A 17,448-nucleotide genomic window follows, 5' to 3' on the forward strand; every position below is an offset into this window, starting at 1 on the left:
ATATAACTAAATGCTTGTGTTCCTAGCTCCAACAGTGCAGTAGTATATAACTAAATGCTTGTGTTCCTAGCTCCAACAGTGCAGTAGTATATAACTAAATGCTTGTGTACCAAGCTCCAACAGTGCAGTAGTATATAACTAAATGCTTGTATTCCTAGCACCAACAGTGCAGTAGTATATAACTAAATGCTTGTGTTCCTAGCTCCAACAGTGCAGTAGTATATAACTAAATGCTTGTATTCCTAGCTCCAACAGTGCAGTAGTATATAACTAAATGCTTGTGTTCCTAGCTCCAACAGTGCAGTAGTATCTAACTAAATGCTTGTATTCCTAGCTCCAACAGTGCAGTAGTATCTAACTAAATGCTTGTATTCCTAGCTCCAACAGTGCAGTAGTATATAACTAAATGCTTGTATTCCTAGCTCCAACAGTGCAGTAGTATATAACTAAATGCTTGTATTCCTAGCTCCAACAGTGCAGTAGTATCTAACTAAATGCTTGTATTCCTAGCTCCAACAGTGCAGTAGTATATAACTAAATGCTTGTATTCCTAGCTCCAACAGTGCAGTAGTATATAACTAAATGCTTGTATTCCTAGCTCCAACAGTGCAGTAATATCTAACTAAATGCTTGTATTCCTAGCTCCAACAGTGCAGTAGTATATAACTAAATGCTTGTGTTCCTAGCTCCAACAGTGCAGTAATATCTAACAATTTACAACAATACACACATCTAAAAGTAAATGATGGAATAAAGAAATATATAACTATTAGGATGACGTGTCATTGACAAAAATACAATATATTCACTACATATGAAATGTAAACATTATTAATGTGACTAGTGTTCCATTATTAAAGTGACCAGTGATTCCATGTCTATGTATATAGGGCAGCAGCCTCTAAGGTGCAGGGTTGAATAACTGGGTGGTAGCCAGCTAGTGATGGTTATTTAACAGTCTGATGGCCTTCAGATAGAAGCTGTTTTTCAGTCTCTCAGTCCCAGCTTTGATGCACCTGTACTGACCTTGCCTTCTGGATGGTAGCGGGGTGAACAGGCCATGGCTCGGGTGGTTGATGTCCTTGATGATTTTTTTGGCCTTCCTGTGACATCGGGTGCTGTAGGTGTCCTGGAGGGAAGGCAGTGTGGCCCCAACTGCACCACCCTCTGGAGAGCCCTGCGGGGCAGTGCAGTTTCCGTACCAGGCGGTGATAAAGCCCGACGGGATGCTCTCAATTGTGCATCTGTAAAAGTTGAGTGTGAGGGTCTTAGGGGCAGAGTCTAACTTCTTCAGCCTCCTGAGGTTGAAGAGGAGCTGTTGCGCCCGCTTTGCCACTCTTGTCTGTGTGGGTGGACCATTTCAGATTTGCAGTGATGTGTACGCCAAGGAACTGGAAGCTTTGTATTTGAATATGTTTTTACTGGAGTTGGGGTTTGAAAGGATGATTAAAGTCAATCTTGAGCTTATTGCAGTTAGGTGGTCACCCAGACAACCTTTCTAGCCAAACTGGACAGGGGTTAGCCCATTATGAATTGTCAATAAATACTAACTAGTAATATGCTAGCAGTTGGTGCCTGGTTCAAGACGGGCTTGCTTATAAACTTTTTGGTTGTTACATAATACAAATACAATAGAAATGTAATAAAAAGGTATTCTAACTAAGCTACGACAGTCAATATCATTGGTGGTAACTAGGCTATCATCATATACTTTATTTACTTTTAAACTGACTTTTTTTTAACAAATAAAACGTCAAATTACAATAACAAATAAACATAGGACATCATTACATGTATATTTTCTTCTCAAGACACATAAAATAACATGAAAGCAAATAAACAAAAATAAGAAATACAAATCACTACACATGAATTGCCAGCGACATCAGTTTAAAAAGATAAAATACCTCAAATAAAAAAACCATAAAAAGGTCCGGCTCCACATTTGTATAAACCTATGATGTAAGAATACATAGTTGTTTCCCATTATTGACTAATTCTAGAGATTTAATAAAATATTTGATTTCAAGTAAAAAATGTATTGCATTTGGGGACAGATTTCAAATATGAGTTTTTCCACCATTCATTTTTGCCATAGGGAATTCTAGAAACACTTCAAACAAGGGCTGCGCTTCATGTAGGCCCACCCTGGTACGCCCCCCCGACGACCGTGTACATCTCTCCAAGACAAGGTAACTTCCATCAATATACTCGCCTGTACCCCCCCCCCCCCCAAAAACACTCTAATTAGCTGATAATATGGATATCATAAAGAACTACAAATGCCATGATGATCTGGACGTGACTGCAGAATCGAGGCAAAGTTGTTGTCTGTAGCAACACTTTGTTGCTTTTATGAATTTTGTCTTGCTGCTTTTTGTACTATGTTGCTCTGTCTGTATGCTACGTCTTGCTTGTCCTGTGTTGCTCTGTCTGTATGCTATGTCTTGCTTGTCCTATGTTGCTCTGTGTGTGCTCACTGCTCAATGATTGTCTATATTGTAATTGTTTTTAATAACCTGCCCAGGGACTGCGGTTGAAAATTAGCCGGCTGGCTAAAACCGGCACTTTTACTGAAACGTTGATTAATGTGCACTGTAAAAATAAAATAAACTCAAAGGTAAGAATCTCTGGATTAACTATCTAATGTAGTAATGCCTAAATTGGCAACATTTCTTTAAATGGACAATTCTGTGAACTGTCTTGTGCAAGTTTTACATTGACACAATACCTGTTAGAGAAAGTATCAGCGAGAGATGACGTGCAGGAGCTTGCAGGGTTTTGTAGTTTTGTACGATGTCTACTTTGATGCAATGTTTGTATTATCTGAGAGTAAATAGAGCCGAACATACTGACAAAAGTCAGCTATCTTACATAAAAGTAGCATCTTCCAGTTCGATGCAGTCAAGACAGGTACTAATATGTAATCCTATTGGATGATAAATAGCGAGGTTATGACAGCTATTGGTTTACTATAGGGCGAGTCGGCTTGGTTGGTTGCCGTCTCTCCCTCCCTTCTCCTTGTTCCGTGTCATTTGCTCACACTCACACTCATAGTAGCCTACACACACAGCACAGCCCCTGCTAGAGCATCGCCTCTCTCTACCTCCTCTCCATCACACTTCATCAGCTCCGGTTAACAAAGGAGCGGAATCGGGCCAGGTCCATAAGGAACGGGTCTAGTTGTCCTCGGCTTCATTCAGAATGGGTCAAATGTATTTATGCATATCGTCTCCGGATGGGAAAGCCCCAGGTCTATTTTGAAAGAAGGCCTTTACAGCAGAGCCCACAGTGGATTAGCACATATGTTTTTATTGATTGCTACACTTAGGGATGGTACATTTCATGCTAACACCATGCATTTATTTGTGTTTGGAGCACATTATCAGTTTAGAAGTTAGAATGTTAGCCAGCTAAATGTCCCTTACCTTGAGCTAAGAGCACGTGGGGAGCTAAATATGTTCCATACTCGATTATATTTAGAGCAGGATAGCAACCTACATGAAATAATTTGTAATATTGGTAGTAACCATCTGGATGTCACCGTGATACAGTCTACTGTTGCTCAATGGGGAGAGTTTGCACTACAAATGAGCAACAACAACAACACAGGGCACAGTGTATCCTTCGCTCCCGAGTCCCGCTTGCCCGGCACACTGCTGTCCTGCAGTAACTAACTTAGAGGGAAGCAGCTTGATAGTGTGCTTCTACACCTGCATTGCTTGCTGTTTGGGGTTTTAGGCTGGGTTTCTGTACAGCACTTTGAGATATCAGCTGATGTAAGAAGGGCTATATAAATTGATTTGATTTAGCTAATATCAGGCCAGGGATTTTGCAGTCCAATGAAAACGGAATGATTCTGAACACTCCCAAGTCACAGTTTCTAGACACAAGCATAAACTAGCTAGCTGGGGAGGGCTCATAACGACAACTGACTGAACTGATTCTGTTTGTCACTCTTGCTGCTCGACCATACATCATACATTTTAGGCACCAGGCGTGCCTGTATAGCCTCTCCCTCTTGTGAGCTAGTTAGTTAGGTAGTCTTGTTAACTCGATAGCTAGCTAGCTTGTTATCTATGCTGGTTGTTAGCTTGCATAACTGATATGTGTATAATCGTAAGGGACATTTCATGTTTTATGGATAATATGAAAATATACAGCGTGGGTGGGCTCCATTCCTGACAGACTGATCAGATTCAATCAGCCTGCCAGCTAATGTCAGGCATCATTCAGAGCTTAAATGCCCCATGAGCGCATCGCAATCAATGCAGCCACAGGGCTCCTTGATGAGGTGGTTATCGTGCATCTGAACAAATGAATGGATGATGCGTGTTACTTATGATAACCTAGTGACAAAACGTTTTTGTTATGTAGTGATCATGAGATAAATCAATGGTAATCTCAACAAAATGAGGGAATTATCCATTTTTTCCCCTCCATATTTCCTCTCTGGACCACCGTAGAACTGAGAAGAATGTGAGCCCAACCCTGAAGTTGTTGGATCATCTCTAATGCCGGTCAACTACATATCCATTCGGGTGTCCAATAAGCATTGTTAATTTTGCTGCATCAGGCATTCGTGTCATTTGCACTAGAGGTTTGATCTACATCACACAAAATAGGAGAAGGTTGAAAAAGGTCCAAACACAGAAGGTCAAGCCAATGACATTTCCAAAACATTGGACTGTTTTGTCTAGGATCCTGTGTGCAGTGCAAGTGGTTTACAAATGTATAGGGGGGGGGGGGGGGGGGGGGGTGCAGAAAGGTCATGTGCTTTCATCTACAGTGGCATTTTTTTTGTCTGTGCCAAGTTGGATGTGCCCTAACACTCTTTTCATGTCTTGGTCTAGCCATCATACATGTAGTTACAAACCAAATCATTTACAGTGATTCTTCAACACAATCTTTGCTTAAAGTTCTGACCGGTCCTTGAATATTGTTGCTGTGTGTCAGTGCGTTCACATACCGGTATGAATTGTTTGTGTGCGACTCCATCTATAAGACATTTTATGTCATAATGGAACTTGACAAAGTCATGTTCTTAACTCTAAATTGAGGGGACATTTAGCAGTGCTGCAGTTGCTTCTCAAAGACTCCATCATCGCCATAGATGAGCTAGAGCATTTTTCTTGCCCACCCAAGAGAGATGCTTCCTATCCTGTGGTCGCCATGTGAGGTGAGGTGAGAATGTGAGGTGAGAGAAAAGTGCAACTAGCCCAATGAAGCCCTCGAAAATAGCAATGTGACATATTGATTGAAGGAGGTTGGTGTTCCTGTGTGTGTGTGTGTGTGTGTGTGTGTGTGTGTGTCCGTCTGTGAGTGTGTCCCTGTCTGTGTTCTAGTGGGCGCTTGTGGCAAACAAAACACTAGGCTGGCGGTCAGAGACAGTATATGTCCCACAGCTATACCTGGCCTTGAGGGCTATTGTCATCAGCCTTTTCAGATGTGTCTTTTAAGCGCACCGTGACAAAAAACACAATTAAAGAGTTCCATTCGCTTCGTTACCTATCGCCTTTCTCCTCCATTCGCACATTCACACCAACAGGCATCCTCACATAACTGTTGTCTCTAAGTGAGAGAGCGAGATTCCGATAAAGAGATGGAAGAAGAGAAATGAAAGGTATGTGACTGAAAGCAATAGAGAACAAGAGGACAAGAGAGACAGACAGAGAAATGGAAGGAGAGCGGGACTGAGTGTGACGCAGCATGACTAGGGTTGCAACATTCTGTGAAGTTGCTACCAGAAATCATGGTTGGAGGATTCTGGATTTCCAGTTCACTCCCTTCTGATTCCGGGAAACCTCCAACCAGGATTACAGGAAAACCAGGGAATTTATTGAAAGTTCCTGGAATTTTGCAATCTTAAGCGTGACAAGTGCTTTGCATTCATCATATAAATATGAAGGACATTGCTCCTCCAGGAGTCTGTGCTTTTAATTTAGGCTTAGCAAGCAAGGGATGGTAACTGTCTCAATTAGAGATTAAAAAGTAAAAAAGAAATGGCTCTCTGTCTCTGTGTGTGTGTGGTGCGTGGTGTGTGGTGTGTGGTGCGTGGTGCGTGGTGTGTGGTGCGTGGTGTGTGGTGTGTGGTGCGTGGTGTGTGGTGCGTGGTGTGTGGTGTGTGGTGTGTGGTGCGTGGTGTGTGGTGCGTGTGTGTGGTGCGTGGTGTGTGGTGTGTGGTGTGTGGTGCGTGGTGTGTGGTGTGTGGTGCGTGCGTATGTGTGCACCAATGATATCTATTGTGATCATTATAATGGTTTGGTTATCATGATGTGAATAATAACATCGCTGAATAAATGGATCTACTATGATTTCCTTTCCTTGAATCCATGAATTGGTGCTGCTTTCTATTGACATAGTTAATGGTTGTAATACTTCAGTTTCCTTCACACCAAGGAGGGCAAACGAAGGGCAGACGATATGTCAAGAAAGACTGACTGAAATTATTTGTACAGTAAATTGTCGTACAATAATCACCAAAAAAACTACATCATTAGATACCCAAAGCGCAAAATTAGGTACCATGTGACATAATATTCAGCAGTCCACCAGGACCACAACCAGTAGTGGGTACACCACGTTGCACTGTTTCTCAGTATCAACCATCTCCTCAATGTGAACCATGAACAGAGCTTTACGGGGTATGAGTGAGGTGTGGTATATGACTGACAGATGTTGACAGGCTTTGGGACGTAACACATTTTGATGGAAGTGGACATGACAGACATGAAGCTGGAGTTTTCATGAGATAAACTTACCTCTCTTCCCTTTCCAATTCATATTAGAAAAAGAGTGAAAGTGAAAGACAGAAATTAGAGAAATTGAGGGCATCTCTGGAATTTTCACTTAGCATAAAACACTGAAGAGGGTCATCGCCGGTTTGATTTACACAAATGGTGAAAACATGGAAAGCGATCGTAATTCAACGTTTTGCCTTTGACAGCGCGTGGGATGCGCTACCTTGACTGGCCACCCACTAAAACTCCAGCGCCAGGCTCCTACCACAAAAGGCCTTATCTCATATGTGGTCGTGACAGATGCAGATTTGCATCCAGTTATAAATAGCTTTGTCGCTCAGAAACAGATGTCTGAATCCGCGCTGCCACTTATTAGGCAAATGTATGGTGTTTGTGGACGTCGCACCACTTACAATTGATCAGTTGTACACCGTACCATAAGAGTGACGTGTGCGTATGGGCTGTGGGCGTTGTTTTGATCTCTTCTCGCCAGAGACATTACTACAGTGTTGGCACTTGATGTATCATCTTCCACTTTGGCACACAGCGGCCATCGCAGACACAGGATAGGAATGGGCATCGCCACAATAAGTGGTCACTAGTTCTTAGTGAAATGATCAAGCAATTCCTTCTGGTGTGACACGGGCAAGAATCATTCAAAAATAGAAACAAATACAGCATTTAAGGTTGCATTTCAACTGAAATATTTATCTGTGACAAGAGTTGAGTTGTTGTGGCCGGTCGCCATCTGTACAGTGTTTCCTCCGACACATTGGTTCAGCTGGCTTCCAGGTTAAGCGAGCAGTCTGTCAAGAAGCAGTGCGGTTTGGCGGGGTCGTGTTTCAGAGGACGCATGGCTCTCGACCTTCACCTCTCCCGAGTCTGCATGAGAGTTGCAGCGATGGGACAAGACTGTAACTACCAATTGAATATCACGAAATTGGGGAGAAAAAGGGGTAAAAGTTCAACAAATTTAAAGAGAGTTAAGTCGTTGTGTTATTGAAGCAAACAAGGCATTGGAGGAGGCCTATACTGACTGCAAAAATGTATTGTTGAAAGACACTGAGATTAGTGACATTTGCATGAAAAAATCCTTTCTTTCTGATCTGTATATTATGTTTTATGACTTAAAGTGCCTTCAGAAAGTATTCACACCCCTTGACTTATTGCACATTTTGTTGTGTTACAGCCTGAATTTAAGATGGATTAAAAAAAAAATTTCTCACCCATCTGCACACCACCGGAGGTTGGTGGCACCTTAATTGGAGAGAATGGGCTTATGGTAATGACTGGAGCGGAATCAGTAGAATGGTATCAAATACACTACCGTTCAAAAGTTTGGGGTCACTTAGAAATGTCCTTGAGTTTGAAAGAAAAGCACATTTTTTGCCCATTACAATAATATCAAATTGATCATAAATACAGTGTAGACATTGTTAATGTTGTAAATGACTATTGTAGCTGGAAACGGCAGATTTTTTATGAAATATCTACATAGGCATACAGAGGCCCATTATCAGCAACCATCACTCCTGTGTTCCAATGGCACAATGTGTTAGCTAATCCAAGTTAAGCAATTTAATCGGCTAATTGATCATTAGAAAACCCTTTTGCAATTATGTTAGCACAGCTGAAAACTGTTGTCCTGATTAAAGAAGCAACAAAACTGCCCTTCCTTAGACTAGTTGAGTATCTGGAGCATCAGCATTTGTGGGTTCGAAATACAGGCAGAAGGGCCAGCATCACGGAGTCACCTCTTCACTGTTGACGTTGAGACTGGTGTTTTGCGGGTACTATTTAATGAAGCTGCCATTTGAGGACTTGTGAAGCGTCTATTTCACAAACTAGACACTCTAATGTACTTGTCCTCTTGCTCAGTTGTGCACTGGGGCTTCCCACTCCTCTTTCTATTCTGGTTAGAGCCAGTTTGCTCTGTTCTGTGAAGGAAGTAGTACACAGCGTTGTACGAGATCTTCAGTTTCTTGATGACTCAAAGCAGTAATAGTTGCCAAAGGTGCTTTTACAAAGTATCGACTCAGGGGTAATAATATGTATGTAAAATAGATATTTCTGTATTTAATTTTCAATAAATTAGCATTTTTTGTCATCATGGGGTAGTGTGTAGATCAGTGACCAAAAAAAATATTTAAAACATTTTGAATTCAGGCTGTAACACAACACAATGTGGAAAACGTCTAGGGGTATGAATACTTTCTGAATGCACTGTGACTAAGTACACTGTGTTAAGTGTTGTGATGCTAAAGCTCTGTGCACATCAGGGTTTGGGTCAATTAGAAATTTCTGAATTTAATTTAATTCAAACAATGAATTTGAATTGGCCTAACCCCACAGGAAGCAGAACTTGAATTGAATTTGATTTGAAGGAAGTAGAATTGAATTCAAAGCAATTCAACTGAGACATGAAAGTCTCATTCATTTGACAAATATTTCTTCAAAATGATATGCCATTTATTAATATAAAGAATACAAATACCATTTCAAATATCAGTTTGATTATAACTCAAAGATGTCAAGTAGTATTTTTCTTTGTCATGAGATGTTAGATTGTTCCCTTCCATACGGTTTGATCTATTGCATTCTAGGAAGTATTTTTTTCTTATGTATAAAAACATACCTAAACGTAATACCCACTCTAGAATGCCCTCCTAGCCAATCAGAAATGAGAATTCCACAATGCTGTGGCATAACAATTATTATAGACAACCCACAACATGATTTCAATATTATTTTCAATTGTTTTAGGATAAAAATGGAATGTTTCAACCTTAAGCTAAATGTTTCACCTGTTTTTGGGATTGTCTTCACCACCTCCAAGTGTCGCCCATCTTCCCCATTATCCTCTGTGTATTTATACCTGTGTTCTCTGTTTGTCTGTTGCCAGTTTGTTTTGTTTCGTCAAGCCAACCAGTGTTTTCCCTCTGTTCCTGTCTCTTGAGTGTTCCTGTTTTCTAGTTTTCCTGGTGTTGACCATTTCGCCCTGCACCCTGAGCCTGCCTGCCATCCTGTACTTTTGTCCCACCTATCTGGATCATTGACCTCTGACCCTGCCCTTGACCTGTCTTTGCCTGCCCCTGTTGTTAATTCGACATTGTCTGGATCTGGGTCTTACCTTGAAACATGATAGTTAGTCTGGCGGAATGGTCCTACCTCTGAATGGTGCTCATCATTCTGCTGCAGGACCTCAATACAAAGTTCTCCCAGTCGCATCATGTCCTCCAACCTCTTCTCCGTGGCAGCTTGAGCATCAGCTGTTACATTAGCACACAGACATTCCAACACTGTGACACCAGCACACCGTATACACTAAAACACTAACTAGCACCCTGTATACTGTATTAGGAACACTGACAAACAGTGCATATACTTTAACAAAACTAAACACAAACACATGACAGTGAAATACGACACAGTAACATCACCACACGTGAGCTGGGCTTGCACATACCCTCCATCTGAGCGTGTTTGGTCAGCTGGGAGTAGTTGACAAGGGCAGCTTTCTCCAAACATTTCTGGACTACCTTCCTCATCTCATCAGGAGGAACCGGTGTGGTGATGTCCTTCATCAAAACCTAGAATTATCCAAACACAGTCATAAGCCTAATGCCAAACACAACAAAACAGACTACTAGATCCTTAAAAGAGTGACCCAAAACCTGTTTAGAGTGGAAGGCAACAAGGATATCCCAACATATTCTGGTCAACACAACTATCTGCAGTTTGAAGAATACAAAAACAATGTAAACTCAAAAGAATAACAACAGACTTAGACAGCAGACATAGCTTTCAAGCACAACATACCCTTTCTAGTAGGGAGAGTGTCGCTTTGAGGGCCCCGTCTGGTCGTCCAAAGGGGAAACAGTACCTGTAGATACAAGTGTGAGTGGACATCGCATCTACACCATTTTCAAGAAAGATACTGTGGAATGCTTGATGTTTGAAAGGACGCCAATGCACAAAAAAAACATTTATTGACTATAGCCTACTGCATTCTTTGATTAGACAATGACCAGCACAAATATGTAGGTCAAAACTGTCGGTGATCAAAATCAAATAAAATTGTATTTGTCACATGCTTCGTAAACAACAAGTGTGGACTAACATTGAAATGCTAGTCCTTAACAAAGTAGTGGTCAGAAGTGGGAGGCAAATGCCCATGACCACACATGTATTGCCTGCATGGCTCTCGGAACTCTGGTGATCTTGATTTGTTCTGTAATAATGGACTGGAAACAAGCAAATAGATGTTGACCTACAGGGTAATCTCTCTCCCAAATGGATATATCATATTTTTAGTGGATTTGAGGTGGTCCCTGTCAAACATGTCCCTTCGTGCGTGGTGAGGAATTACCAAACAACTCTTATAGCCCTTAATCAACTTCGCTGTGGTCCCCCTTAATCCTGAACTATATGCACCCCGTTCCTGTCTGCTGCATATTAGCATAATCCCAACATTGTCTAGGCTATTGTTTACTGCCATTAGCCTATCGTTGAGGAGTGTTGCTATTGACCCACGCTGCTTTCAACAGCCCCCTACCAACTTCTTGTCCCCATCTACCCTCTTTCCTCCTTGGGACCAGATGGAGGGCCCTTCACAGGCGTTGAACAAACCATCCTTCAAGGTCTGGATCTGTTTCCATGGCCCTGACAATAAGGCCATACAATGCAATAATGGTGAATGGCAGCTCACAGATAATAACAATTATAATAATTTGGTGGGTGCTGAAACTTTTCCTATTTCAAGTGTGTATTGATACGGGAATTGATAATGTTTTTGTTTTTTTGCATATCTCAACTCTCCTGAGACACCATCGGAGAATGGGGTCATGACTAGGGTCTGCCATTATCAACAGCGACCCTGGACCAATTAGGGTTAAGTGTCTTGCTCAAGGGCACATCAACAAATGTTGCACCTTGTCGGCTCTAGGATTTGAACTAGCGACCTTTCAGTTACTGGCCCAACGCTCTAACTGTTAGGCTTACTGTATATTGGACCAAAAATCTAATTTACAGTATTTCACACTTGTTTAAATGTGTTGAAAGTTCTTATTATACTCAGTTACAAGTGCATTACTGACAAATATTATGACATACCATTGTGTGTAATCACGTCAATCGTAGAGAAAGTAGTACCTAAAATGGATGATCTGGTTGTCCAATAGACTCAGGAGACGGCCTCTTATGTCCTCAAACTGATCTCTCTCTTCCTCAGTCACTGTGCCCATTCCATCCGGCCTAAAAAAAATACACATACAAATTCTTGATGATCATTTCATTAAAGGGGCAATCTGCAGTTCAAACAACAACAAAATACACCCCAACACTTTTTGGGCTAAATGGCTTAGGGATGGGGTTGGAGAAAACTAAACCATCTCAAATTCATAGACTGCTATGGATGCAAGGACTGAACATAAATTAAATCAAAATTATACTTTTAACCATGTTTTGAAGCCATACAGGGTTTGTTTACAATGCTATTGTTTACAAACAATAGAATAAAACAAGCTTATATTTTGGGGTTCTGATGAGGTTAGACAGTTGAACTAAGCTCATGAGGCATTTATAAGTAATATTCAAGAATCAATGGCTGTATATCATTCATTTTAAAGTCTGAAAATGGATGTAGCAATTGCAGATTGCCCTTTTAATGTTAGCAATGAACCCATTCCCTTCTTGCCTCTGTATGAATAGGCACTCTGGGGAAAGAGAAGAAAATGCAATCACTACCCAGACTGCTAACCTTGACTTCCAGGGCTATTTTCAGATGAACGAGATAGGCTCGCCCTCAAAACGACACTCACTTTCACCGGGAAGAGTGGGGGAGAGGTTGTCTGTGTTGTGCTTATAAAAGCCTATGCAGTGAGCTCCTGACCATGATGTATTAGCCTCTAGCAGGGGAGAATGACACGCATCTGCAACAATATTCGTGACTTGAAGTTTGAAATGAAAACTAAGTCGAAACGGAGAAACTGAACTGTGAATTGCATATGAAGAATTTACTAATTGTTTGTGTGTTTTTGTTGTTGTCTGTTTATACTCCGCCAAGTGACTTCTAGAAAACAAAAACCTCTAAGATAATTCTAGAATAAATTAGTGTAAACCATCCTATCAAAAATGTGCTTTAGAACCTTTAAAAAATTGTAATTGGTAATTGGCTAATAAATGACTTTGTAAAAAAATTACATCGCAAGAAATGTAGTGACAATACAGTTGAAGACGGAAGTTTACAGGTTGCAGTCATTAAAACTCGTTTTTCTTGTGAACAAACTATAGTTTTGGTAAGTCAGTTAGGACATCTACTTTGTGCATGACACAAGTAATTTTTCCAACAATTGTTTACAAACAGATTATTTCACTTATAATTCACTGTATCACAATTCCAGTGGGTCAGAAGTTCACAAACACTAAATTGACTGTGCCTTTAAACAGCTTGGAAAATTCCAGAAAACGTTGTCATGGCTTTAGAAGCTTCTGACATCATTTGAGTCAATTGGAGGTGTACCTATGGATGTATTTCAAGGCCTACCTTCAAACTCAGTGCCTTTTTGCTTGACATCATCAAAAAATCTAAAGAAATCATTCTCTCTACTATTATTCTGATAGTTCATATTCTGAAAATAAAGTGGTGATCCTAACTGACCTAAAACAGGGAATTTTTACTAGGATGAAATGTCAGGAATTGTGAAAAACAGAGTTGAAATGTATTTGGCTAAGGTGTATGTAAACTTCTGACTTCAACTGTAAACGCTTGCAGTCCCCATCTCCCTATTAACTCTTTATTTGAATACATTGCTTACAAATAATCCTGCTCCATGACCACTACCCTTGTGTACCGTCCTCCTAAAGCTAATTAATCATTCCTGTCTGAACAACTCACCATTGCTGGCTCCCTCCATAAGCAGAAATGGTTCAGAACTCTGCAGCCCAACTCCTTACCCACACTAAGTCCTGGCAACAACAAAAAATCACCCCATGTGCTGTGAACTCCACTGGCTCTCTGTCTCCCACCGTGTTATGACAAGATCCTCCTTCTGACCAACAAAGCTCTTCACCACCTTTACCTCTCTGACCTTCTTCATCTACCAACCCATACGCTCACTCCGCTCCACCACAGCAGGCCACCTTGGCTTTCTCAGTTCCAAGCTCCAGCAACAGGGCCTTCTCCAGGTTTGCGCCAAAACTCTGCAACTCCTGCAATCTCTCTCCCTCTTCCCCCCTTCTCTTTGTTTCATGTTTCTTACAGCTTAGCATGTTGAGAACACCTTTATTTAACCAGGTAGGCAAGTTGAGAACAAGTTCTCATTTACAATTGCGACCTGGCCAAGATAAAGCAAAGCAGTTCGACAGATACAACGACACAGAGTTACACATGGAGTAAAACAAACATACAGTCAATAATACAGTAGAAACAAGACTATATACGATGTGAGCAAATGAGGTGAGATAAGGGAGGTAAAGGCAAAAAAGGCCATGGTGGCAAAGTAAATACAATATAGCAAGTAAAACACTGGAATGGTAGTTTTGCAATGGAAGAATGTGCAAAGTAGAAATAAAAATAATGGGGTGCAAAGGAGCAAAATAAATAAATAAATAAAAATTAAATACAGTTGGGAAAGAGGTAGTTGTTTGGGCTAAATTATAGGTGGGCTATGTACAGGTGCAGTAATCTGTGAGCTGCTCTGACAGTTGGTGCTTAAAGCTAGTGAGGGAGATAAGTGTTTCCAGTTTCAGAGATTTTTGTAGTTCGTTCCAGTCATTGGCAGCAGAGAACTGGAAGGAGAGGCGGCCAAAGAAATAATTGGTTTTGGGGGTGACTAGAGAGATATACCTGCTGGAGCATGTGCTACAGGTGGGAGATGCTATGGTGACCAGCGAGCTGAGATAAGGGGGGATTTTGCCTAGCAGGGTCTTGTAGATGACATGGAGCCATTGGGTTTGGCGACGAGTATGAAGCGAGGGCCAGCCAACGAGAGCGTACAGGTCGCAATGGTGGGTAGTATATGGGGCTTTGGTGACAAAACGGATTGCACTGTGATAGACTGCATCCAATTTGTTGAGTAGGGTATTGGAGGCTATTTTGTAAATGACATCGCCAAAGTCGAGGATTGGTAGGATGGTCAGTTTTACAAGGGTATGTTTGGCAGCATGAGTGAAGGATGCTTTGTTGCGAAATAGGAAGCCAATTCTAGATTTAACTTTGGATTGGAGATGTTTGATATGGGTCTGGAAGGAGAGTTTACAGTCTAACCAGACACCTAAGTATTTGTAGTTGTCCACGTATTCTAAGTCAGAGTCGTCCAGAGTAGTGATGTTGGACAGGCGGGTAAGTGCAGGTAGCGATCGGTTGAAGAGCATGCATTTAGTTTTACTTGTATTTAAGAGCAATTGGAGGCCACGGAAGGAGAGTTGTATGGCATTGAAGCTTGCCTGGAGGGTTGCTAACACAGTGTCCAAAGAAGGGCCGGAAGTATACAGAATGGTGTCGTCTGCGTAGAGGTGGATCAGAGACTCACCAGCAGCAAGAGCGACCTCATTGATGTATACAGAGAAGAGAGTCGGTCCAAGAATTGGAGGGGTGGCAACAATTTCGGCAGATAATTTTAGGAAGAAAGGGTCCAGATTGTCTAGCCCGGCTGATTTGTAGGGGTCCAGATTTTGCAGCACTTTCAGAACATCAGCTGAATGGATTTGGGAGAAGGAGAAATGGGGAAGGCTTGGGCGAGTTGCTGTTGGGGGTGCAGTGCTGTTGTCCGGGGTAGGAGTAGCCAGGTGGAAAGCATGGCCAGCCGTAGAAAAATGCTTATTGAAATTCTCAATTATGGTTGATTTATCAGTGGTGACAGTGTTTCCTATCGTCAGTGCAGTGGGCAGCTGGGAGGAGGTGTTCTTATTCTCCATGGACTTTGCAGTGTCCCAGAACATTTTTGAGTTAGTGTTGCAGGAAGCAAATTTCTGCTTGAAAAAGCTAGCCTACGCTTTTCTAACTGCCTGTGTATAATGGTTTCTAGCTTCCCTGAACAGCTGCATATCACGGGGGCTGTTCGATGCTAATGCAGAACGCCATAGGATGTTTTTGAGTTGGTTAAGGGCAGTCAGGTCTGGGGAGAACCAAGGGCTATATCTGTTCCTGGTTCTAATTATGAAGTCCTTCACTTCAACTCCTTTCCGCTTAATTACCAAAAGGCCCTGGTATACAATGAAAAGCAGCCCTCTCTTCACAACCACACTTGTAAGGACAACTTGTAAACCCTGTTGTTCCCTAAATCTGTCAATTCATTAACCCCCCCGGCTGCAACCCCCTTTAACAAGCACCAGCTAATCGCAAAGGAACACAAAAAGGATAGCGCTAGGAGGGGTGGGTGAGTGTGCTCACTCATGTGATGGCAAAGGACATTTTCTTTCATGTCGAGGTAAAAAGAAGGCAGTGGATTTCTTGTTCAGTTCCTCCCTCACACTCCAGCCCAAATGTCCAGCTGAAGATATAAGGGTCATGTGTTGCAGCTTCCCCATCTTCAGCCTTTGGCCATACACTAAGCCTCACACACTCAACCTTAGTCCCAGCCCAAGCCCATGGATCCTGAGAGCTGACCAGTTGCTGAAATTGAATTATACAAAAATAATCACATTAACACAAGCAGATTGCAAGGTTGGTCAAAACAGACAGTTTTGTAGTATGGAGTCAGATAAGAAATAGACTCTCACGTCAGTTGTTCAGTCCTCTGATACATAACATCTCTATGTTGACATCCTTGTCACATTCAAAGTGTACCAGTATTCTAAGCCAGCGTTGTTTAACCAAAAATGGTTGGCAACAGGGTAAAATACCCTGATAGGCCATTCAAATATAAAGTATAGCCCCTGTGCTTGTAACTGGCTTTCCCATAATAGCTTTTCTCTGACTGCTATCAAATCCAATCAAACTTCCCGTCATGCTTGGCTGCACACGTCAGAGTTGGATGCAGTGCAACAGCTTGTCGAGGGCAGAGGCATTGTTGCTGCTACATGAAGCGAGCGTGTTTGAGTGGAGGCTAAACGCTGACCCCCACTCACAAAGGGTTAACAGGCTCCAGGATGGGGCTGTAGGTTACTGTCAGGGTGTTTACAGTGGATATGGCTCATCTGTAAGTGTTGACTGTCATGTTCGAACACGCTCCAAACCTCAGGATCTCTGGGTTAATCACATCCGACGGAGTGGGCGTCATCTGACGGTGAGGTAGCGGCAATGCATGGCAGGGCACTGTGTGTGTGTGTGTGTGTGTGTGTGTGTGTGTCTCCTCCCTTTAGCAGCATGGGGAACAGGGATGGGTGACAGTTAGGAGACCCGGGATGGGTGGCATGGGGGAGTCGGGGTTGCAGAAGTAAAAGCTCCTGTCACATTCTGAGCTCATGAGAGCCGGACATCTCTGAGAAGCGGGGGATAGGAAGTGACAGGTAAGAGAGAGGTGAGCAGGAGATGATGTGTCCACTGTCACTTTCCACACGGCTCATAACAGCTCACAGTGCTGCCCTTTGGCCCTCCTTGCCATGAACTCCTTTAGCCTTGCTCTACTCCCAAACACACCTGTCTCCATGAAGATGGAAGCCAAACCTGCACGAACCCATGGCGGTGGCAAAGCTCAACGAGTCAATCAAAACCAGTGATCCACAAAAGTTGTTTCAAAGTTAGCAAGGACAACTTTTTTTTCCAGAA

The 17,448-nt window shown here is 42.1% G+C and overlaps 1 protein-coding gene across 1 annotated transcript in view; it reads right to left on the reverse strand.

Annotated features, from left to right (window-relative positions):
• Positions 1–17,448, reverse strand: part of LOC109867510 (calcium-dependent secretion activator 2) — a 185,979-nt gene that overhangs the window by 57,336 nt on the left and 111,195 nt on the right. The window contains exons 12-15 of the mRNA XM_031801768.1: positions 11,892–11,993; positions 10,560–10,623; positions 10,207–10,330; positions 9,909–10,009 (exon numbers count right to left, since the gene is read on the reverse strand). Coding sequence (XP_031657628.1) covers positions 9,909–10,009; positions 10,207–10,330; positions 10,560–10,623; positions 11,892–11,993 — 391 coding nt within the window. The remainder of the gene's footprint in view (positions 1–9,908; positions 10,010–10,206; positions 10,331–10,559; positions 10,624–11,891; positions 11,994–17,448) is intronic.

This window comes from Oncorhynchus kisutch, linkage group LG22 (assembly GCF_002021735.2).
Source record: "Oncorhynchus kisutch isolate 150728-3 linkage group LG22, Okis_V2, whole genome shotgun sequence".
NCBI lineage: Eukaryota > Metazoa > Chordata > Actinopteri > Salmoniformes > Salmonidae > Oncorhynchus > Oncorhynchus kisutch.